The sequence below is a fragment of the Gastrolobium bilobum genome, unplaced genomic scaffold, assembly GCF_033153095.1.
Source record: "Gastrolobium bilobum isolate Gb01-03AN ecotype WA unplaced genomic scaffold, APGP_CSIRO_Gbil_v1 utg829, whole genome shotgun sequence".
NCBI lineage: Eukaryota > Viridiplantae > Streptophyta > Magnoliopsida > Fabales > Fabaceae > Gastrolobium > Gastrolobium bilobum.
Genome location: NW_026899533.1, coordinates 488,678 through 513,770, shown reverse-complemented (window position 1 = coordinate 513,770; position 25,093 = coordinate 488,678). Strand labels below are relative to the sequence as shown.

Here is a 25,093-nt window from a genome sequence, read left to right as displayed (position 1 = left end):
TGAATCGGTTTGGACCAAACATATTTTTATGTATGTGTAGAAGATAATTTAATCTCCTTACAACAAGAGAAACATTAAATCCTATTTTTGTACACGATTTTTTCATCTATCAATTGCTATCCTTTTTATTTACCCTTTATTAGCTCTTTCAATAATAATAGAAAAAACTCCTTTTAATCTTTCAAATCAATGCCTAAAATATATGGTACTCGGCAGGCATATTCATTCCTTGCTCTTGCTGTGTAGAATTCATATAGTACAAGCTCTTTATTTCAAAACAGCTGATATCTCATGAGTCACGACTCTCACGAGTATAACAAGTTTGCATGAACTTGGGCTTATTCCATTAGCATTGACGGGCATGTTAGGACTTAGAGTCCCTCCAAACATTCATGCGACAAAAAACTATTTTTGCGGATTCCTCTTGGACGGACAAACATAAGTCTTGACTCGTGAGTCTCACATAAGTTTTATCCAACTTCTGCGGCCTTAATCCAACAAAAAGTAAATGGATAATTCAGATTATTCACAAAAGAAAATTTTGTACATCATTTAAAATACTTAATATGAACTATATACAGGGTGGACCGACGGATAGCAAATTTTCGGTATATTTGATGTACTTATTTTTATACTAAAAAAGGTATAAAAAAAATTCCTTTTAACCCTTGTTTTTTTTTTTTTTTATTTACGGAGTTTGCATTTGTTATTTAACATGACACAACAAAATTTTCGACACACATAACATTTTGTAGGGCTCACACTTTTTGAAGAAAAAAGAAAACTAGCAAAACGAATCTCTATAACATTACACAATCACTTTTCTTACAACATAACTCTTATAAAACCATTTCTTTATATCCCAAATTTTTTTTCTCGATTAGTAAATAAATGTATCGAGTTCGGTACATCCGATGTATTTAAAAAATTTCCCGATGGAGGGGTTATCATGGGCAGCCGCTCCTCCATAAATTTTAATTTATTTTATTTTATATATAAAATAATATTTTCAATAATAATTGGCTATTAGTACTAATAATTAGTTCATTTCTCAAAAATATTTATAATAATTAATGTCTCTAATTAATCTTAATAGGGAAAAGTGTATATCATTTTAAAGGATGTAAAGTTGTATCATTTTAAGTAAGAGAAGAGATAGGTAAAAGAGAAGAGAGAATAGACAAAAAAAATATACCTCTTTGTGAGAGTGAAATGATATAAGTTATGTCATTTAAGAGGACAAACACTTTTTCCATCTTAATAATACGAAAAATACTGTTCATCCAGAATATTTAAGTCTTCATTTGTAAGTCTCTATGAATTACATGAGTTCTATCCAACTAGAGAGTGGACAAAAAAATATAAAAGTCTGAGTCTTATCTCTTTGTAAAAATGAAAGAATATAAGATCTCTTATTTAAAATGGTAAATATTTTTTCCTTATTTAAAATAAGCGAAATATTACTCTCCTTTTGCATAAGATTATTTCTCTCCTACTCTTTCACTTCGATTTCCGCACCTCACCTTTTTTTCTTTTTTCTTGTAATGGTAGGACCCACCCATTTTATCTCTACAACATAAGGTACCTATGTTATGTTGAAGGAGAATAAGAAAACCCTTAAAATAATAAATCTGAACTTGCTTTGTCTCTTTAACTCGCTCAGACGAGTTAAGCAGAGCATTGAAAACTGGGCCATATCTTCCTCTCTTCTCTTCTTTGCCGAGGCAGAGAGAGAGAGAGAAAAAAGGAGTTTCTAGCTTTCTTCGTCAAAATTCCCCATCCAACGAATATATTTCAACTTTACCTTTATTCCCCAATTCGATAACTTTTTTGGTTTTGCCTTCTTTCTTCCTTTTGAATTATTCGTTTTTAAGCAATGTTATAAATTCGCATATTCTTGCTTGCCCATTTGCTCCAAACTATCTTTACCTTCTTGAAACTTCGAAAGCTTCGTTTTTTAACGGAGAAGCTGTTCTGTGTATATTGGTATTTAAGACTTGGAAGGAAATAGCTTGTTTTGGAGCTTAGGATCAATGGATAGAGGAAGGCTGCAAGTGCAAGGTGTTGAATCTGGTTGCAAAGATGTAGTAATATGTAGTTCTGGAATCAAGTTTGGATGGGGTTCACATGGAAGCAATGTTCATCCAACTGGCTTATTTGCAAGCGTTGGTCAAGCTGGGTTTGGAATTGGGATTTCACCAAATCCTCCAACAGCAAATGCTAGAGACAGTGGCACCAAACTTCCATTGGCAAATTCTTCCATGAAGTACGTTATAATGCCTGAAGCCAGTTTTCGAACTACGGGGTTTCAAGGATTGTTGAGTGGTGAGGCGTTTGAAGTTGATGAGGAAGGCCTTGGCATGAAGATGGAAAAAAGAATGAAGGGGTTTAAATTGAAGTTTAAGATAGGGAATCCATCATTGAGAAGGTTGATAAGTGGGGCAATTGCTGGTGCAGTGTCAAGGACTGTAGTGGCACCGTTGGAGACCATAAGGACCCATTTGATGGTGGGGAGTTGTGGAAATAATTCAATTCAAGTGTTTCAATCTATTATGGAATCTGAAGGGTGGAAGGGCTTGTTTAGAGGCAATTTTGTTAACATCATCCGAGTTGCGCCAAGCAAGGCCATTGAGGTGTGTAAACATGATGTTTTTGAATCCTAGATATCATGGTATATGTTACTTTTTTTGGATATTTGACATTGCTAGTTTGCTAGTGACTTAGGACTGGACTTGGATTGTTATGAACCTTTGGTTTCACACACGTGATGACATCAGTTTTATGCCTTAAATAATTTGAGTTTCTTTATACCCTGTTGCTTCGGATTTTTTTTTTCCCTTCATCTTTTCTTTCTCTCAATATCTGATTGGTGGAAATACATATTTGGCAGACAAGTGCACCGTTTATGTCAATTTTTTTTGTTCTGACAGCAGTCTATATTTTGCATATCATTCATTATTTTCGTGCTTCATTGTTGGATTACTTTTGCAGCAGACTCAATACGTGAAAATTGAATATCATGTACCCTGGCACCGAATCATTTGCCAAAAATGAGTTTTGTCTTTGTTGGGTTCAATACCACCCTTTATTCTACTTTGTTCAACTAGGAGTCTAATATTTCATTTTGTAGCCTAAAACTTTATTACATGCCTTAGTGACATCTGGTAGAATACTGCAGTTATTTGCCTATGATACTGTCAAGAAGCAATTATCTCCTGAACCTGGAGAACAGTCAAAAATTCCAATTCCGGCCTCATCAATTGCCGGAGCTGTTGCTGGATTTAGCTCTACCTTATGTACATACCCTCTTGAGCTACTAAAAACTCGTCTTACTGTCCAGGTATGCACTCATAGAGACCCCATGATCTTGCTCTCATTTATGCTCAGAGTGATATAAGTGTATGCCATTACTATAATTGCAGAGAGGGGTGTACAAGAACTTTCTCGATGCATTAGTGAGAATTGTTCAAGAGGAAGGTCCAGCAGAACTATACAGAGGCCTCACCCCTAGCCTAATTGGTGTAATCCCTTATGCTGCTACAAATTATCTTGCTTATGATACACTTAGAAAAGCTTACAAGAAAGCTTTTAATAAGGAGGATGTTGGGAATGTGATGACACTTTTAATAGGATCAGCTGCTGGGGCATTTTCAAGTAGTGCAACATTTCCACTTGAGGTGGCTCGTAAGCATATGCAAGCTGGGGCTCTAAATGGAAGACAATACAGCAACATGCTTCATGCCCTCATGAGTATACTTGAAAAGGAAGGTTTTTTAGGCCTTTATAGAGGTTTGGGACCAAGCTGCTTAAAATTAGTTCCTGCTGCTGGGATTTCTTTCATGTGCTACGAAGCTTGCAAGAGGATACTTGTTGAAAATGAACAAAATTAATAACGATTGGATGACTGCAGATTCTTTCCACAGGATTTGTTGGTATTGTTTTTTGTTTAGGAAGAGAGAACTAATTCGTCCTTCTAATTTTTGGTTTTGCAGATTTTGTTTATCCATATATATTTTACAATTTCGACCAGGGTGTTTCTTTATTGAGTACACAAAAACAGTGATTTTATTCACAATAAATGTCTTTCGTATTTTGTATTTGGTCTTGGCAGAGAATACGCAACTTGTAAGTGAGCTTTATTACTTGTAATAAGTTCGAGATCAGTTACAGCATTATGTACTGTGGCCTTGTATTTAGATTTTGGCCTCTATTTGAATGGAATAATTACTGAGGTATGTTCAGAAGTTAACTGATGGCGCGCTATTATGACATTTATGATATAGTTAGAGATTTTATTTTATTTTTTGTCATCGCTTTACATGTATCAAGAATAATTTAAGCGTCTATTATAAATCGTGCCTAACTAAGAATTACATGAATTGAGGAATTATGTATTTTGGTAAACTGGAGGATTGAAGATTTGTTAAAGGGAATGGCCAGAGGCATAAAAAATCACTCCCGTTAAACCCGACTAGCGAGTATGGGGTGGAGGAAATTCTTATACGTAGTTTTATCCTTGCATAATTACAAAGAGACTATTTCTTGCTTTAATCAAAATTTTGGATCATGCATTGATTATACAGGTAGAAAATTAGAGCAATACATTCACACCGAAAACCTTTACCAGGTCGAAGCAAAGAATCATTGAGAGTTTGAATCCCTCGCTTTCCTTTTGCTCGATAAACGAATTTGTTTATTTTATAGAGATAATGGTGCTTTGAAGTTATTTGCTGTTATTTCAGTGTTCAACATCACTTCATCAGCATCATTTAGGTATTGCGGTGCTAATATTCTTCTAACCATAATCTGGAACCATAAACCCTTTAGATAGAAGACTATCCACGAAAGTTCATCTAACAACGTAGATTATTGAAAGTTAATTTTAACATAATATAATGGCTTAGCAATAAAATATTTGATTTGCTTAAGAGAATGTATTGCTAATTATATGCTTAACATTCCTTACTTAGTGCCTGTTTGGATCCTCTTATTTTTAAGCTAGAAGCTACTTATAAGCATAAGCTAGACCAAACAGGTTTTGGAAAAAACTCTTATAACAAAAAGCTCTTTTTTTTATAATGAAGAAAAGGCTGAAAATTAAAAACTCCTAGGAAGAGCTTTATTTTAAGCTCTTATCTGTTTTTCTTAAATTGTGTGTTTTTTTTAAAATGAAGAGTGATAAAGATAGAGAGAGATAATTTTCTTGAAATATGTGCTTTTAAGTAATTTTTAATCTAAAATTTTTATATAATTTCCAAACAGCTTTTAGCTTCTTTTTTTAAGCTCTTTTTTTTTAGCTTTAGCTTATAAGTAGCTTCTAGCTTAAAAATAAGAGAATCCAAACAGGCTCTTAATTTTTTTTTGAGTAAAAACCCTTTTTAGTCCCTGGCAATATCTACGAAGTCCTTTTCAGTCCCTAGCAATAAAAAAGGACCAAATTGGTCCCTGAAAGTACAAGAAAAGGGCCACTCTACATATTTGGGAGTTGACATAAGGACTAACATGACCCTTTTTTTGTAATTTCAGGGACCAATTTGATCCTTTTTTATTGCCAGGGACTAAAAAGGACTTCGTAGATATTGACATGGACTAAAAAGGGTTTACTCTTCTTTTTTTTATATAGATAACCTAGAGATATCTTCGCACAATCTTGTCTAGCTACTTTATGTTCGAAGTACAGCCGTAGCTCCTTGGAACAAAAAATACATTGAACCACTGGAGTCGATTTCCCTTTGTCCCTGACCAAAATTTAAATCCTTGATCAAAGCAAACTATTGGACACTCACTTACAAATTGAGCTACCTTTGGATTTACTTTCTGAAATTTTGATTAAGGTTGGACATGATTCAATTTTTTGCAATTTCGGTTTTTAAGAACTCATTTAAAATTAATTTTTTCTTATCAGTTATTCAGTTCTGAATCAGAGAGTTTCAGAAGGGCCAGGAAAAAGATGGTAACATGTTTGAAAGGTGAGAAAGTGAATTTTCAAGTTTTCAAATTGTTACAAGAGAAAACATTATCTCATGTAAAAACATAATTAAGTGAATCCCAATATTAAAAAAAAAGAAGTAAAAAAGAACATATATTGGCTTCAATTTCGATGATTTTTAATGAGATAATGCTTTCTCATGTATAACATGGGAAAAACATTATCCTTGTTATAACAATAATAAGGAAGCCTTGATTATGTTGGGAGCAAGCTTCGGAGGGAGACAGTGTCACCAATTCAACACATTGTGTTTTGGCGTTGATGGAGACCCCAAAAACTACTTCCCATTCTGAAGAATTACACTGTGCAGGACAGACCTTGAAGTCTACTAACATTATATTCATATCAAGCAATATGACAACCAGAAAACCAGATACAACAATGCAATCTTTTCCAGCACATAAATTAGCAGCTAAAGCAATGGATACTAAGATACTTTTCCAAATTTAATTTTTCAGTTACGTTTTTTTACAAATATTAACAAAATAAATTAATAATTCACATTAACTAGCAAAAAAGTAAAACGTCAATTACTTTTTATAACATTTTAAATGATAAAAGAGACACTAAATTTCCAATGATGAAAGTATTTTAAATAGTAAATACATCCAGAGCAAGCTTATCCATCCTATTATTTGCTAGACCAAAAAAGTAAGGCTCTGGCAAAAGGAGAAGTCTGCAAATATTAAACTACACAACTTAGATAACTAGCTATTTACTCCTCCACATCACTGTTAATATAGGCATATATATGGTACCGTACCCCTCTATAGCAAAAAGGATGCAGAGAGCGAGATACCAGTCTAATCCCATCCCGTGGGAATAATAGATTCATAACCACATGGCCCATCTTCAACCATCCCACCTCCGTACATATCAGCATTAGCATCAGTGTAATGATAACTGCACGCAGAAACTGTATTCGAGTTATCCAGAGAGGAATCACTGTTAGAGTTTTTGATGTCAAAGGAGGTATCAGTATAAGAGTCCACAGCATGATCTGAATTGCCATAAGTACTGAAGTTGTTGTAATTCTCCACCTCAGGTTCAGTGACATTTCGAAAGTCACGACCACCATAATTGACACCACTGTAGCGCCGAGCTCCACGGCTACAACCACTGGATGATGAACCCTGAGCATACTGGCTGAGCCAAGAAGGAACATCCTGGTTTGCTTCCTGCAAGAGCCCAACAAGATCCTTTGCAAGGGAGATGTTCTTGATGCTGAAGAAGGCAGTGGCTAAACCAGATTTACCAGCACGGCCTGTTCTTCCAATCCTATGCACATAGTCATCAATGTCTCTAGGCAAGTCAAAGTTAATAACATGAGCCACATGCGGGATATCCAACCCTCGAGAAGCAACATCAGTTGCCACTAAAATTGGAGTAGAACCACATTTGAACGATCTTAAAGCTCGTTCCCTCTCCTAAATATACAATGTAGCAAGAAATTGATAAATTTATGAAGATGGGAAAATTGCAATTAAATATTTAAGTATTGACATTCATCTCACGGATACAACCATAGCAAACATTTCCGAACCTGGTCATTATTTTTTGGATTATATCATCAAAATGCATTTGAAGACAACGAAAATCACACAAAATAATAAAGCCTAATTTATTGCAGCAGTAGTCGATGCAGCATAATACACACAGAGGACTCACATCAAGAACACTTAAAAATGAAAGAAATAAACCCAAGGCGGAAGATGCTAACCATTTGAACTTTATCACCATGAATTGCAATAGCTGGAAACCCATTGATCGACAGCCAGTTTTCTAAAGCATCAGCTCCTCTCTTTGTTTCAACAAATACAAGAGTTAGAGCATGCTGCATTGCAAAAAAACAATTACATTAAGTCAATTATCCGACATATAGGAATTAAGAAACAACAGGTATTCGAGATATAAGAATGGCAGATAAAAGCACCATTCATCCCAAAAATGGCTTTTACCTTTCCATTGGCTCCACGTGCCCTTTGACGACTAAGAAGATCCCTAAGATGATTTCTTTTGTCTGTATCCTGTACTTGTTCAATTTTCTGTACAATCAGTTCAGTGCTCGAACCAACCTTTCCAACAGTCAGAAATACGTAGTTCGATAGAAAGTCAGATGCAAGCTTCTGCAAGATTCGACAAACACTGAAGTCTTATTATCAAACATCCCAGACTCAATCAAAACTCAAATGAATGGGACAAATTTCAAATTGGTAAGAACGTAAGACAACCTATGAACCAATTAAAAGAGGCCAATGCATCATCACATACAGACAATGAGAGATTAAATTAAACAATTATTCAAGCACATAGAACACCAATACAAATATCAGCAAACAATCAAGCAGAGGCAATCGTTAATTACCTGTATATCATTCGGGAATGTAGCACTGAAAAGCAATGTCTGTCTAACACCTGGGGGTGGCATGTGCATTTGCTCCACGATTTTGCGAATTTGACGCTCAAAGCCCATGTCCAACATGCGGTCTGCCTCATCCAAGGCAAGATATTTGATCCTTGTTAGTGAAACCTTTTCTCTCTCGATGATATCAACCAAGCGCCCAGGTGTTGCAACCAAAATATCAACACCTTTCTCTAAATTGCGTAGCTGTTTGGAGTTTCAAACAATGAATTGCAATCAACACCATAACCACTGATTCGTTTATTAAAAACAAAACAGGAGAAAAAATAACAGAACACCCACCATGTACAGGGGCATATTACGCAAATTACACGCATACAAGTAAAAATAATGAACTACAGAGGATTGGATGATAAAAAAAAGCATTATGACACAGTGAACCAGAATAGAATAATGATTCCAGTAAAAGGACCGTGGAGTGACCAAGGGTAAGTGAAGAACACAAATTCTTATACTAGAAAAGGACTACTATGTATGAATTGTGAAAGTTATAACTTAAAAACCAGTATAAAAGATAGAGCATGCGAAGTTGAACCTGCTGACCAATGGAAGCCCCACCATAAGCAACCACAACCTTCACTCCTGTTTGATAAGCAAACTTTTTCACTTCATCATGTATCTAACAAAATTTTTTTTATACAAAACCAAAAAAGCTGTAAGCAAATTTTTTTTCCCAACAAAAAACCCAAAACAGAATTAATCACAAGACAGATGAAGAAGAAACAATAAACCTGGCACGATAACTCCCTAGTAGGAGACAGAATAAGCGCTGTAGGATATGCAACCATAGCACCACGACGAGGCATTGACGAAAACCCAAAAGCGGAACGACCCTTCAAAATCCCTGATATTATTGGAAAACAAAACGCCGCCGTTTTGCCTGACCCAGTTTGCGCACACGCCATCAAGTCGCGACCTGCAATGGCAATGGGTATTGCATGACGCTGAATCGGCGTGGGTTTCACGTACTTGCACCGCTCGATATTCTTCTTCAAATCCTCGTCCAACTCCGTTTCCGCGAATCCATTCGCCGGCGGAGGCACGTCCTCGCCACTCGCCTCCACCGGGACCGATTCGTACGCATCAAAATTGATAACGCCGCCATTCTCCACCGGCGGAGTCACGTCCTCAAACTCGTCGAACGGGATCCGGTTGTTCCGGTAAGAAGACTCGTATCCGCTTGGTTCTTCAGGGCGAGAAAACAACCCGCCACGGCCACGGCCACGACCCCGGCCGCCGCGGCCGCGTGGCCGGGAAGCAGAACCGTTAAACCCGTAGTGGGTTGACTCGTCGGAAGCAGAAAACCCATTGTTAGCGCGGTGTGGAGGGACGTAACGGGGGCGAGGGGAGCGAGTTGGCTTGTGAGATGACTCGGTAGCAGCATCTGACCATGCCATGGTTTAAGGTTAGTTTATATTGAAAGCAGAAGAAAACAAGAGAGAGATAGAGACAAGAATGAACGTTAGAGAGAAAGAGAGAGAGAGTTTTGTGAAGAAGAACAATGAGTGTTTATATAGTATGAGTATAATAGTGACCCCGAAAACGGGTCGGGTTCAGAGAAGAGAGAGAGAGAGTAATGGTTGCTGTTGTTCATTCCCCATTAAAGCTGAAAAAACCTTTACAACAACTGAGAGAGGAGAGAGAGAAACCAAATCAGCAAAAGCATAATGTCTCACGTGAAATATCTTTTCATGGTGGGACCCAAAATGAAACGTGGCAATAGTGGATTGGTTGAAAAGCTGAACGAGAATTAAATGTTGGGGCGTAGTGGGATGAATGCGTGATGGTAACCCCAAGTCCCAACCAGAAAGTCAGTAGTAACTAGTAAATAGTAATGCCTCCTCAGTCACTAACTTCGAATTCTTTGTGGTATGTTATTCGTAACAGCATGCGGCGATTTCATTTTCAGTTGTGCTCCCTCTTTATTTTTCCTAGTTCCTTCCTAACGAACTAAATTTATTCTATCTGCATTTGGTTCGTTTATTCAAGCGAATAAACACCAGCTGTGTTATTATTTCAAGGAAAATATATTAGAAAAAATATCTCATATAATATATAAAAAAATGAATGAAATTCATTAAAAAAAAAAAAAACAGATCTCATTTACTTTTTTGAAATAAATTTAATTCATATAATATGAGAAATATTTTTTTTTTTTTGAAGTATTTTAATCGATTCATCAGTTCATGATTAGAAGGATCGAACACTATTTCTCTTATTTTAAAATCTCAAGAAGTTTAAAGTTTTTTAATATAATTTTAAATTGAATTAAAAAATAAACACACTTATATTTTATTACTTTAATAATAAAACAAATAAAATATTCTTTAAAATTCATAGTCTCTTTCTTACTTTTTTTTTTTTTTATGGAAGGTAAGAAAGATGTTAAAATAAAAAAATGATATGCAAAAAACTATTTCGCCCACACAATAGGGCCAATAAGAATGTAATAATGTGTGTTTACCAACAAAAAAAAAAAAGAATGTTATAATGTGTAAAAATGTGGTAAATGGTTAAGATTAAGAATGTAGCAATAAACAAACAACAAGTAGCCTTTTAACGGTTTCATTGTTTTTTTTTTTTTTCAGAAGTAGAAGGTTATATTAAGTCAGAAATGTGATTTACATTCTTGGAAATTTTTTTAGTATTATTGTAGTATTAAAGACATTGTGCACCACTTCCTGTTTGAAAATAATGACACCCTACTTACTAAAAAAATAATAATGATACACTTAATACATTAAATCTCCTCATCATATATGATGATTAATGGGGAAAGTTATATTTATAAATTTTATATTTACAAACTCTTACAAATTACACTATGTCTCACCAGTCATATTTAGTATAGTTTGTAAGTTTATAAGAAAAAAAGTTTGTAAATATGATATTTTCCATGATTAATAACACTTAAATTTTATTTATTTTATTTTTATTTAAAAAATGTATTATAAAAATAATGTAGATTCACAATTTGCAAGGAATATATTTCAACCCATGGACTATAAAATAGGGAAAGGAACGTTTGACGTCTAGCAAATAAATTTGGGAAATCATAACCATATAAAAGTGGGTGAAAACATTAAATATTAGGGAATCATAATTAATCAACGGTGTAAAATTTATTATTGGATGTCCAGTAGCCGGAGAAATAATTTTACCATATATATATAATTTATTGTTTCTCCATCAATATGTGATAAAATTTTCTCCATCAATTTCAAAATTACGTTGTTTTGGAAATTAAGAAAATTAATGAAGGGTGTTAAAATTCATATGACGTATGTGTTCGATCCTCCCCGGTACCACATTTGGGAGAGATTTAAAGCCTTAATGCTGAATTTGCCCCAAATTGAACAAGTCGCGAAATGATGAACTGAATGAAATATTTTCAAAAAAATAATAAAAAAGTTCATATAACAAAAATTAAATTAAATTTCTTTAAAATCCTTTATTAATTATCTCAATCCCAAAATGACGTAATTTTGAGATTAATAGAGATAACTTTATCTCATTGCGATGGAGAAATAATAAACACACACACACATATATATATTGCATTCTATCTTCTTAATCATATAATTCTAAGAGCCCGTTTGTTTTGCCTTTCAAAAAAAAGTAATTTTTATCTCTTCCTTATTTTAAAAATGCTCTTTACTAAAGTTAAAGTTATTTATATTTTTATAAAAATATTTAGTTTTTGAAAAAAATATTTAACTTTTGACTTCTGCTTTTTTTAGAGGTTAAAATTTTTAGCTTCTAAAAAAAGTAAGTTTTTGACTTTTTTGTAATTTCTGTTTTTTTTTTTAAATGAGACATTCAAACGAACTTAAAGCGAGAAGTGTTTTTTTTCTTGAAAAAAAATAGCTTTTGAAAAAAAAAAAAAATCCATCCATCCAAACGAGCTCTGAATGAAAAGAACACCTTCGGAACAACTTCCATAGAAATATTAAGGATCACGTATATGCTTGAAAAGTGGGCATTTTTACCTTCGTATTTTCGAGTAGCCACTTTTTTTTTCCTTATACAGCCTCTGTTCTTGAATTTGATGATAGTAAAGAGCATAAGACTTACCAGACAAATTCATTCAGGGAAGTCTATGATGATGTTTGGAGCTCAAGCTACTAGCTATTTCCAGGTAAAAACCACTTCTAATAAACAGGACCGAAAGTTCACGTGGGTAGAGTTTTACTTAGGGTGTGCAAAAAAACTGGTTCACTTGCTCTTCTCTTGATCCGACCTTGACCCGACCCAAAAATATCCATATTTTTTGAACTGGTTTAAGTACTGACCCACTTTTATTTGGGTCAGTTTTAGACCTGATTCGTTTTAATATTGACCCACTGACCCAAATTTTGACCCATACCCATTATGTGAAATCCAATTACATTAAAAGAAAATTTTTAACGTAAAACAATTACGTCAAAATTTTTTATGGAAAATATTTTCAAAAAAAATTTCGCAAAAATTTTTGACAAAAAATATTTTCATCAAAAATTGTGACTAAAAATATATCGGTAAAAAAATTTGATGGAATATTTTTTTTGTCAAATTTTTTTACAGAATCTAAATTTCGTCAAAATATTTCACAAAAAAATATATTCATAAAAACTTTCGACGAAACACATTTTCATAGAAATTCTTTGACGGAAAAAAATTTCATCAAAATTCTTTACAGATTTCAAATTTCGGCAAAAGTTTTCGACGGAAACATTTTCGTTAAACTTTTTGACAAAAAAAAATTTCGTCGAAATTTTTAGCGAAACACATTTCTATCAAAAAATTTCGACTAAATATTTTCGTCAAGTTTTTTGAAAAAGAATATATCCATCAAAAATTTCAACGAAACACATTTCTGTAAAAAAAATTCGTAAATTTTTTTGACAAAAATATTTCGATAAGAAATTTTGACAGAAAAAATATTTTGTCTAAATTCTTTAGAGAATCTAAATTTCGTCGAAAGTTTCAAATGAAACATTTTCCATTGAAAATTTCGACGAAACACATTTTCATCAAAAACTTTCGACGGCAAAAATTTTCTTTAAAATTCTTTACAGATTTCAAATTTCGGCGAAAGTTTTCGACAGAAATATTTTCGTCATCAAAAAATTATGGCGGCAAAAAATGTTATCAAAATTCTTTACAGATTTCAAATTTTCGCGAAAGTTTTCGACGAAAATATTTTCGTCATCAAAAAATTTTGACGGCAAAAAATTTCATCAAATTTTTTTACAGATTTCAGATTTCAAATTTCGGCGAAAATTTTCGACGGAAGTATTTTCGTCATCAAAAAATTTGACGGCAAAAAATTTCATCAAAATTCTTTATCGATTTCAAATTTTGGCGAAAGTTTTCGACGGAAACATTTTCGTCATCAAAAAATTTTGATGGCAAAAAAATTCATCAAAATTCTTTAAAGATTTCAAATTTCGGCGAAAGTTTTCGACGAAAAAATTTTCGTTAAATTTTTTGACAGAAAAATTTTCGTCGAAATTTTTAGCGAAACACATTTCCATCGAAAATTTTCAACTAAATATTTTCGTCAAGTTTTTTGATAAAAAATTTCCATCAAAATTTTCAACGAAACACATTTCTAAAAAAAAATTCCGTAAACTTTTTTTGACAAAAAAAATTTTTGACGAACAAAATATTCTGTCAAAATTCTTTAAAGAATCTAAATTTCGTCGAAAGTTTCAATTGAAACATTTCCCTCGAAATAATTCCCGTCAAAATTTTCATCAGAACACATTCCTATCGAAATTTTGAACGAAAAACATTCCGTCAAATTTTTTGACAAAATTCTTTTTTCGTTTAAAACATTTGATGGAAGAAATCATTTTCGTCAAACTTTTGACGGAAACTAAATTTCAATAGAAAAAAAATTTTGTAAAAATTTCGACGAAAAAATAATTTTGTGACGAAATTTTCGTCTTTTGCAACGTAAAATTTTCGATAAAATTTTGTGAGAAAACCAAGTCAAAAACGGGTCAGGTCAGATTTGACCCAGTTCAGAAACCAAGTCAGGACAGATCCAAACTGGTTCTGAACTACTTCAACAAAATCCAATCCAAGTCAGACCTGACTTGGATCAAATGAAAGCGGGTCGGGTCAAAATACCTGACCTATAAAAACCAAGTTGGGTCGAGTCGGACAAAAACCTGACCCGACCTGACCCATGCACAACCCTAGTTTTACCACTGCTTAAGTGTTTATCTTTTCCGGCAAAAATAATTAAAATAATGTTTTTTAATTAAATAATTATGTATTTATTGCAGTTTTGAAAATAATTACGCATTTATTGCATAATGTAACACTCCTTTTGGGCGTCACATGTGACGTCCCATTGAGGCGTCTCACCCTAAGGGAAGACGCCCCAATGGGGCGTCTAATGTGTGCCCTATATATACCCCTTTTTTACCATTTCACTTCTCACTATTTCACCTCTCTTTAACCACGGTTTGTGCTCCCGACCGAACGCGAAAATATTCGTAGCGAAGCTCTGCCAACTTAGGTAAGTTCGTAATACATGTTATGTATACGTTTAAATTACAGTGCTACATGAAGTGGTTATGTTAGGATTTATCGTATATTAGAGACTTAGAACATTAGGATAGTCACTTAAAAATTTTGTACCATGCTATGAATGTTGTAATGATATAGTAATTTTTTTGTTACGTAGTTATGATTATTAATACATATTTATGATGTTATTTTGTGATAGTGATTTAGAAAATAATGATAGTGACTTCGTAAATTTTGTATGATGTTATTAATGCGGGAGTGTATTGATAATTTTGTAGTCAGTTAGGTGTGATGATTAGTACATATTTATGAAGTTATTAGTGACTTAGGGTTAAGTATTATGTCAGTATGATTTAATTTGTGTCCGATGCTTTATTATTATTTAATTACAAATAAATGACGGTACTACGTATTAATAATATTTCATTAATTTCGATTCTAGTAAAAACGTAGGGTTTATGCTTAATTTATTTGATAATAAATTAGGGTATTGCTTAATTAATTTGTACATAAAATGTGTTGTTACATGTGATTAATTTAATTGTTGTTTATATATTATATAGATTAGGGTCATGGCTGATTCATCGTCATCTTCGGGTTCTGCATCGGATGCAGAGCCTACCGATCCTAACATGTGCATCATACCTGGGCCTTATAGATGGGACGTCCTTCGTAAGAGGACGCAGCGTGCCCATATTGCTCCAGTGTGATGCGAGTGTATAGATGCCGATCGATTTGACATGGGTGGTTGCCATATTCTTCTTCAGATTTGGGCATTGATACGATTCCCACCCATTGCTCCACCCTTTCCTCCTCATCCAGAGCTGGCACGCATTATGGACGTCCGCACCGATTTGTCTATGTCCTTGGGAAATGTGCTCATTCAAACAATTGTGATCTCCACCCTATCTCATAATCTTCCAATTTTCACCAAACACTGGTTTGATCGCCCCAACGCGCCACAAGCAACCTTTATCATACGCACAACATTTCATGGATATCTTTGCAGGTGTGCTCTCAATTACAATTGTTTCTTGATGCTCCCTAATCAGGTTATGCTTAAGTGCCATTTGGACATCTTTTTATGTTGCAAATTCTTGGTTCACAAATAACTTGTCACCCATTTGACACGGACCTTGTATTGAACCCGATCCTGAAACCGTACCATTAGTGCATGATTCTTATTCACTCTGATAATTCCAATCAATGTACGAATAATGCGGAATTCCTTGCCAAAAAGGAATAACAGCTTCGTCACCTGCATCTGATAATTAAAACTTTTTAATACAAACTTCCTAAGTTAGGTATTAAATCAGGTATCAATTCAGGTATATACAAATTATATCAATTACCTTGATGATGATTACCTGATGGGGCAGACACAACGTCATGTAATTGCGGCATTTGCGCGACCACTGGTTCGTGGTAGACTGGGATTTGAGACACACCCATCTCACCACCTTCATCTCCATCAGAAGCACTAGCATCCTCCGCCAGAAGACGTTCTTCCATTGCGATGTTTTCATCGTCATCGTTGTCGTCTTCATCGTGCATTTCCCAAGTCGGATCATTTTTATCTCCCTCAGAAATGTTACCAACTGGAGACGCATGAGCGACAGACGTTGATGGAAGACGGGGAGAATTTAAATCAACTGACCTCACCGGTAATGGAACATTCTCCGTTGCGGCGATGTCGACATACAACTCCAGAAAATCTGTCCTTGACTGGTTGAAAAATTCTTCCATTGTCATCTCCACGTCTTCATCGTCAACTACTTGCAAACTAATGTATTTATCACATTGCCATAACTTGTCGTGATCTGAGTGATACATTGGTTACCTTGAAGACTTAACTTCTGCCGAATTCTCTGATGCAGTTCGCCAATGGTTGCGTTGCGTTGGATACGTGTCGGCCTTTTTTCACTTTCAAACTTGACACCTCGTCGACCTTCTACCTTCCTACCATTGTGATATAACACAACACGAATATAATTAGGATTTGAACTCATTCTTAAATAGAATAAGAAATAAAATTCAAATACTAAATTAAAGATGAAGGATTATGTATGTATGATGTTAGGAATTTTGGTAGAGAAGAGATATAAGGTGAGAGAAGAGGTGTGAAGAGTTGTAAGAGTGGAAGGGAAATATATAGGATGTACAATGTGATGCCCAAAAGAAGCGTCACATTGTGCAGTAGATCCGTAATTATTCTTAAAACTGTAATAAATACGTAATTATTTTATTAAAAAGCATTAAATTAATTTTTTTTGCCTATCTTTTCCCATATATTTTTGTATTTATATTTCATTATAATGGAAGGATCGATATGACAGAACTCATAACCATATTTTAAAAGCCATTGATAAATCACCAAATTTGAAAGATGATTTATACCTCTAGTCTAATAATCATTCTTGTTCACTGTTCAAACACTAAGGGTTAAGTAGAGACAGGCCAATCAATTATTGTTTCTAAATATCACTTTTGGGCATCAAATGGATTTTTTACTGTTCGAACACTAAGGGTTAATGGATTTATAAGTGCTTTCATATGTATTATAATTTGCCCATTCTTTTTTAACGCACTCACACTTGAATTTAAAAAAATAAAATAAAATTACCTGAATTAGTGGGAGTGAAAGAAGCATTTTATGTTTGTGAACAATTTCTTCTCTTTAATTTCGTTATTTTAACTGGAGTTAACAGACTTCCTTAATCCTCCTCTGTTTTTCAATGACTTGCTTTCTGTAAGTATAATATTTCTATGGTATTCAGGGCATATATAGTACATGGTATAGGATAATGCCTGATAGTATAAGACCTGCTAGTATAAGGCCTGATTGTATAAGATCTGATTGAATTTTAATACTATCCAGCGTTTGACACGGTATTATATAAAATAATATATTGTATAAGATAATATTATCTAGTATTTGGTAATGCACTGTATAATACTATATATGATAAAAATAAATATTTTTAATAAAAATATCCTTTAATAAAGAATTTATATGATTCTTCAAAAAATGTCATATGATATTAATTTTATAAAAATTTATTGATCAATGTGTCCAAAATATAAATTAATTTTTATAAAAATAAAAATATTCAATATTTTAAAAATTACTATATTGAAAAATTAATTTTTATTTTAATAGATTAATATTAAAATAATATATTAATTTTTGAGAATTACATTGGTCAACGATGTTAATACATCAATCTCTTATCAGGCCTTATCTCTCACCTTTAGGCCGGATTAAGTTATACATCGTTTTGATGTATTAAGGGATTATATTTTATAAGCTTATACTATACGATGGTCACACCAAACAACTGAAAATGTCATAACGTATAGTATAAGCTTATACTATCATGTCTTATACGTCACACCAAACATGCCCTCGTACTTCCACTCTTCCGTTGTAGATTTTTTATAGGACCATGGTATTCACATATTATTAATAATATAGAAGAAAGCATTAGCGTTCAAATTTTAAAAGAGAAAGCAATTATTAGGAGGGTTTGTTACAATGTTATTAAACCCGGACCGGTGATCGACCCGGTCGGGGTACCGGGTCAGTGGGTCACTAATTCAACCAGTGGGTCACTGGTAGGGGTGTGCATGGAGCGGTTCATAACCGGTTTTGACAAAAACCGAACCGAACTGGTTTTAAACGGTTTGGTTTTCAAACCGAACCGGTTTTCTTTTTTTAAAACCGATTTTTAATTTTCCAAACCGGTTCCAAAATCGGTTTATGGTTCTTAACGGGTTTTGATTGAAAATCGATTTTAAACCGATTTTAATTCAAAACCGGTTTTAAATCAAAACCAGTTATGAATTATAAACCGGTTATGAAGTTCAAAACTGATTTTATGACAAATTTAAATCCAAAATTTTGAATAATGTATCAGTAAATAATATTTACAAGAGTTATACTTAATATTGAAACTATCTTTTTTTCTTTGTTAACGACAATTCATAAGAGTCAAATCCCAAAGTTAAGTACTAATCTAATAGAAAAGTTATCTAATAGCATAAATTGGTAAGAGCCAAATCACAAAGTTAAGTATTCAAGATGAATTCCTTCGTCAAAAGGTTTTGTTTAAGCATAACTAATTATATCAATTAGCAAAGTAAATTGATAAATATCTCACGGAGGGAAAACCGTTCTTGATATTTCTTGTTTCCAAATTCAAATGCTGTAAGTTAAAAAAGAATTTAGATATTAAAAAGGAATACTTACCAGTAAATAATCTTGTAAATTTGTAAATATTAAGTATAACTAACAATCAAATGTGCGAAAAGGAACCGAGAAATAGAAAAAAGAGAGAAGAAATTGGAAAAAGGAACCCTACAAATTGGTGCATAAAAAAACCTTGAAGCAAAATAGAGCATTTTGGTTATGGATAACCATGGATAATCATGAATAACCACTTATTTTTATGGTTTGGTAAATAACCAGTTTATAAAATAAAAATGTAACTTGATCCATTTCGAGACAAATTCAGCTGAAGCACAGGCACCTAACCTTACGCATCAGTTTGAACATCTAATGACTTTAGTAAATTCTGCTTGGTCTGATACGGGCAAGCATCACTATCATTACCGCATACTTGCCAATCTACGAAAGAACTCCATAGACATCTGATGGCACCAGAAGATTAACAGATAATAAACAGGAAAATATACTAAAACTTGAATTGCAATTGAGTTCTTACAAACAGTGATTAACGCTCAACAATGAAACAGTACTCAGAATGGACTACTGACAACGGACCGCTTGAGACACCTTGAAGGAAATTACAAATACTGAACCAGTAAAATACTCAGCTACTAACAATGGTTATTCTCAACGAGGAAGAAAACCCCACTCCCCATCAAGCTACCCATACTTTTCTTACAAACTTTTTTTAACTAACTTCCCTTACTCTCTTTTTCCTATTTAGCCACTGATTCCCTTCTCCCATTCCCCTCCCACATGGTATGCCCCATTCAACGCTTGCCACGTGTGCTCTTTTATACCAAACTCTCTTGCAGTGCTTTTCTTCTCAACAGCCAGCACTATCTGTTTCACCAAGCCTTGGCCACCCGAAGAAGCAATGGGCTGATGTTGATCACCCAACGAATCTGCCATGGCCTGCACATTTACTGTCATGGGCTGCTTGTCCGAATCTGCCAATGCAATGGGCTGATCACTATGGCCTTTATCTTTATTCTGCTTCTTCCTACGTTCATAAACCCATTTTAGGGGTCCAACAACATCACATAAAGTCATACTAGTTTATCTCCAAAAAAAAAAAAGTCATACTAGTTCGCACCATCTGAGTTTGATGTTTTAAACGTGTAGAAATTCAGGTAATAACCCAGGATTTGATGGTTAAAACAAAGATTTATACATCTATGATGTTTATATTATAATTTACAAATCATGTTTTGATCCAATGAAAAAGTACATTTTTTTATATACAAATTATAATTTTAGACTCAAAATCATGTTCAAACACAATCCAATCACAATTTTAGCAAATATGTCATTTTGCAATTGTTGGAACACTCCAAACTACAATTTGAGGGGTGTAAACTTTAACACAAACAGGCTAGCAGTGTTTGATCACAGTATAAACTTCAGGGCAAGCCCAGCAGCATTTCACCAGTAAACCAGATACCAATTGTACACGAATATGTATATGCAATGCAAGAGTTGTGTAAGTTAAGAGCTGATGATCAGTTCCATGTCACTACCGAAAATGAGGGTGAAAAATTCATAGATGAGTTTTTTTATGAAAAATTATATTCATAACTATTCTTGAATTTTTCACCCTCAATTTTATGAGAATAACAAACTGACTCTTAAGTATTATTTTTCTCCCCCGTCCAACATGCTCGTCATCTTCATGTTATACATTGGTTACAGCAAAACAAAACACAAGCTAATGATAAACCATGTGACCTGGTAAACAGCCTACTCAATTTTCAAAATGTAACAACTATGTATCCATATGACCATGTCTGTAGCACTATATGATTAGTAAAACATCTCATCTATGTATCATCGCTTGTGATGAGTATGAACCCTAGGGTTTGAGATGAAATGTAACAATAGACTGCACCATTGTGTTCCGTTAAAATTTGGCCCAGCTTCTCAAACATACATCATCAAGATGAGATGCAGTACCTCGACCAAAGCTCATCACTATACAACTTCTAAGCTTGAAGAACCTGACAGTGAACTATGTGACTTTTGAGTCGGTTTCTCCCAGCAAGGCTAGACCATAGATTTGTGACCAAGGTCTTGAACTGTCCTTTCCCTGCAATAGTTTCCCATAGCTGTTCAGCAGACGATCCTTTCAAATCTTCATGTTTTGAAACATCAACCAGAGAAATGCTCATATTATTCCGGATGATACAGAGTTTCCCATTGAGGGGGACAAGAGCAGCAGCCTCCAAAGCCCGCGAGTTCCCCAAATGCATTTTGCTGTCAATATGCTTGCTCCATGAATCAGCAACCTCATCATAAACCCTAAGTTTGCAGCCATCCTTGCAGTCTAAGGCATAGAGCTGTCCATTAAGGGTAGTGCAAGGGTTCCTCCAGCCAGCAACCATTCCATCATGAACAGGGTACCAGCTATCATTCTCCGGCTGGTAGACCTCACTTAGAACCTGCCGATGAGAACCAAGTCCCTTCAAGAACCACTTCCCTTCATAGACAACTCCTATGAAAGGCACCATTGCAGTGCTCATATCTGAAATAAATGACCATCGGTTCTTGTTGGGATCATACACTTCAGCTGATCTCAAGGACCGGTGCACACCCTCATTCTCCCCACCAGCCACATACAGACAATTGTTTATGACGCAGGAGCCAAAGAAGTGCCGCCTGCGAAGCATATCAGGGGCACGGTGCCATTTATTTGTCCTAGCACTATAAAAAATGACACGTCTCATGGATCCCTTTAGTGGGTCCTTCCCACCAAACAAGTACAGGTGACAGCCACTGAGAACAGCACAGCCAAAACCAAGAGCCCCAGAATATTCCTTAGGAACAGGAGGCAGGGGCTGCCATAGTTGGTACACAGGATCAAAAGCATGCCATGAGATTTTCCCATCTCGGTCTCTCTTAATGACATATATCCACTCTTCCGCAATTCCAAGACTCTTGCGGAGTGAGTAAAAGAAATTACCAACCAAAAGACGATACCATCTTTTACAGACTAGCCGGAGTTTACGGTGTTCAACACGTGGTACTCTGATTAGGCAAGCAATAGCAAGATCATCAGGGAGTCCTGGAAGTAGTGGGGATTGATTGCGGCTTCTGTCACCACGTGCCTGCTTGTTCCTAGTTGGGTGAATGGATGGTTTAATGTCAGGCCGAAGACAGAGCTTTGTTCCCGGGACATACTTCTTCGCTCCAGCAACAGTTTTTAGGCCTGTATCTACTCTGCATAAACATGCAGTTGTATCAACCTGCACAAACACATTTGAAACAAAAAATTTGTTTAGCTGCACTTTTAATTAAAATGAAAGCACATCTTTTTTTTTTTTTCTTTAGCATCTCAAGTTATGATTTATGAACTCAAACATGAGAAATAATCTGTCTCCGCATCTGATGCAAACAGCAATTGAGAAGCAGCAGACAGAGCATCTTGTTTACTGCGAACTTGAACTTACAATTAATGAGAGTAATCTTTCAGGCTTAGATAAATTCTATGTACATATTAGCTTATCACCAATGTCTAAATCATGAGAAATAAAATCAATAATGAGCTTTATGACAGTTCAATGGAAATTGAACTGCATGAGTTGGTACACACTATATAATAAGGTATTTGAAGGTTTTATGTAAAGAGACTTGCATAGAGTCCATGGAGGTAGAATATGTCAGAGTACACAGACCTCAAGCCTAAGAAATGACTGGTCCATGATTGAAGACAACTCATCCATCAGTTTTAATGCCAACAATCCCAAAAAATTCAAGAAGATCATCGTGCTTAACGTTTAGGAAAAAGCAAAAAAGGTCTCAAATTACAGAGAATTAGGCAGTGGGGCTATGCAAAATATTGTCCCTATCTAAACACCCAGATTATAACATACATTTAATTGCATGCATTTCTCATCTATTGTGGCTCAAAAACCTATAGCAACGTTTAAACGATTTATAGAAACTGACACACAGAAATTGTACTTGGACCATATTTCAGGGAGGTTCAAATGTAATAGGTAGAAAATTGAAGAGTAAGAAAAGAAATGTTCAGTGAGTAATTGCATTCAATAGAAAAAAATATCTCAACTCCTTAAAACAATCAGAATCTTCAAGCACCGATCCCTAAAGTCTTCCCCTCATCCTCACAACCCCCTAAAAAGAGTCATTATTAAAGCTCTTAACATTTACAGATAAAATTTTTCTGAAGCTCTTCATATACAGCACATTAGGGCAAGACAAAATTCAACAATTGGATCAGTAACATGGATACATGAAGACCAAACTCCGATGGTCCAAACATCCAAGAGGTTCAATAATTTCCAAAGAAATGACAATACAAAAAGGGAAGTCAAACCAACTTAGCATTGGTTTACCTCATAAACATAAAAACTAGTAAAAAGAAAAACGGGATAAGAAAAGCGTACAAGCAAATTACCAAAGGAGGTTGAATAACTCTGTCCATCTTTCTGGGCTCCTATGCTTCAGGGACAGGGATACCTCCACCACTTGCACCTCCAAAATCAAGTCTTTATCCCTCAAACGCCATACCCAACACGAAATTCGAGAGAATCCAGCCCCATAAACCCCTTCTTCTTCTCCCAGTTCACTTTCACTTAAAAGAAAAATTGAGATTTGAGAATGAAATTTGAAGTATGTTTCTGCAACTATGAGGCAAGAACTCAAGGAATACAATCACACAACATGATCAACGACACCCATGTGGAATATCAGAAACTCCACAAGAATGAAGTCAAATCAAATGCCCTAAATCTTATCTTCTGAGTTAAAAAGAGGGCAAAACCTAAAATGCGAGACAGCGCGAAATTGGGGGCAAAAGGGAAGCACTGAAAGAGGTAAAGAGACCTCTTTGGTTGGTTCTTACCATTAAACTTCAGTGGAGTTTAGGGCCCATCACTTCAACGGCACAACCTACCAAGCATAAGAGTGTGTTCAACAAGAGAACTAGAAGCAGAGACGGTAAGACTAAAGAGAGAGAGAGAGAGAGAGAGAGAGAGAGAGAGAATTGAAAAATTGAAAAAAAGAAAGCAAAGCAAAACCATTAAAGAAGGAGAGAAAAAAAAATGTTGACACCTTGGTGGTTGCTTATTGGAGATTGGAGAAAAGAAGAACATTTGACAACTTAGGTTGGAAGATAGCTATTGTTTTGTACGTTTGTTAGGAGACTCAGGGGTTATGGAATTGGAAGTCAAATCTCCAAATTAATACAATACAATACGATACAACAACTACTCGGTACTGTTGTTTTTGAACAAAGAAAAATTGCACACACAAACACGGAGATATATGAATGACAGACAAAGATTCAGAACAAATTAACATGGGCCCACCTCTTCAGAAAAAACTCCCTCCAAGTCCAACTTATATTTAATAATACAATGTAAGATGTTGCGGGGTGTTTGTTTGTTTTGTTTGACCCACTGCAGCACAGCATCTGCATGATCACACACTATTCCTACTCCACCAAAGGGCAATTTGGTAATTTTGATGGCTTGTTGGTAGGAGTGGGTGTCCTATCATCCTTTGCATATGATTAGAAATGGGCCATGCTAGAGGGTTTACCGCTGAGTTAATAACTACTTACCACTTTGCTCAAAATTATTCTGATTCTGATTGGATTATTATAACTAGCCGCCTACCTTCAAGCGCTTTTGCCCTTTGATACCACTGAGCTTAATGTTTGTTATATACGTTGTTTTTTTAATCAATTTAATGAGAGTGAAATGTGTTTCAAAGTTGCGTATTTAAGTTATGTATGACCTTCATACGTGATTTATCTAAAAATTAATTAGTGTAATACAAAACACGCATTATGGTAGTGCGTTTAAGTTACGTACGTTCCTACATGTATTTTGCACAAAGCAACACATGATAATACATTTTTTTTGTGAAATGTGTTTCAAAGTTGCGTATTTAAGTTAGGCATAACCTTCAT

At 34.7% G+C, this 25,093-nt stretch overlaps 3 protein-coding genes across 6 annotated transcripts; 1 reads left to right on the top strand and 2 right to left on the bottom strand.

Annotated features, from left to right (window-relative positions):
• The first annotated feature begins 1,678 nt into the window (after window positions 1-1,678).
• On the top strand, window positions 1,679-4,224 carry LOC133291097 (adenine nucleotide transporter BT1, chloroplastic/mitochondrial-like). The gene is made up of 3 exons (XM_061489284.1): window positions 1,679-2,633; window positions 3,179-3,340; window positions 3,423-4,224. The coding sequence occupies exons 1-3, from the start codon at window positions 2,034-2,036 to the stop codon at window positions 3,888-3,890; spliced, it is 1,230 nt and encodes a 409-aa protein (XP_061345268.1). The 5' UTR covers window positions 1,679-2,033; the 3' UTR covers window positions 3,891-4,224.
• Window positions 4,225-6,576: 2,352 nt separating this feature from the next.
• On the bottom strand, window positions 6,577-9,448 carry LOC133291108 (DEAD-box ATP-dependent RNA helicase 52B-like). The gene is made up of 6 exons (XM_061489302.1): window positions 9,143-9,448; window positions 8,947-9,030; window positions 8,355-8,597; window positions 7,948-8,115; window positions 7,710-7,823; window positions 6,577-7,416 (listed from the first exon to the last, which is right to left on the bottom strand). Exons 1-6 carry the CDS (start codon window positions 9,314-9,316, stop codon window positions 6,793-6,795), a joined length of 1,407 nt encoding a protein of 468 aa, XP_061345286.1. The 5' UTR covers window positions 9,317-9,448; the 3' UTR covers window positions 6,577-6,792.
• Window positions 9,449-21,126: 11,678 nt separating this feature from the next.
• Window positions 21,127-24,257, bottom strand: LOC133291095 (F-box/kelch-repeat protein At1g55270-like). 4 transcript variants are annotated; one of them, XM_061489283.1, is made up of 4 exons: window positions 24,198-24,215; window positions 24,023-24,069; window positions 23,576-23,752; window positions 21,127-22,403 (listed from the first exon to the last, which is right to left on the bottom strand). In XM_061489283.1, exons 3-4 carry the CDS (start codon window positions 23,600-23,602, stop codon window positions 21,144-21,146), a joined length of 1,287 nt encoding a protein of 428 aa, XP_061345267.1. In that variant the 5' UTR covers window positions 23,603-23,752; window positions 24,023-24,069; window positions 24,198-24,215; the 3' UTR covers window positions 21,127-21,143. The 4 variants fall into 4 exon arrangements, with proteins under 4 accessions (XP_061345267.1, XP_061345266.1, XP_061345265.1 ...); XM_061489282.1 differs by lacking the exon at window positions 24,198-24,215 and adding an exon at window positions 24,232-24,257 and having other exon boundaries at window positions 23,576-24,069; XM_061489281.1 differs by lacking the exon at window positions 24,198-24,215 and having other exon boundaries at window positions 24,023-24,173.
• Window positions 24,258-25,093: the final 836 nt, after the last annotated feature.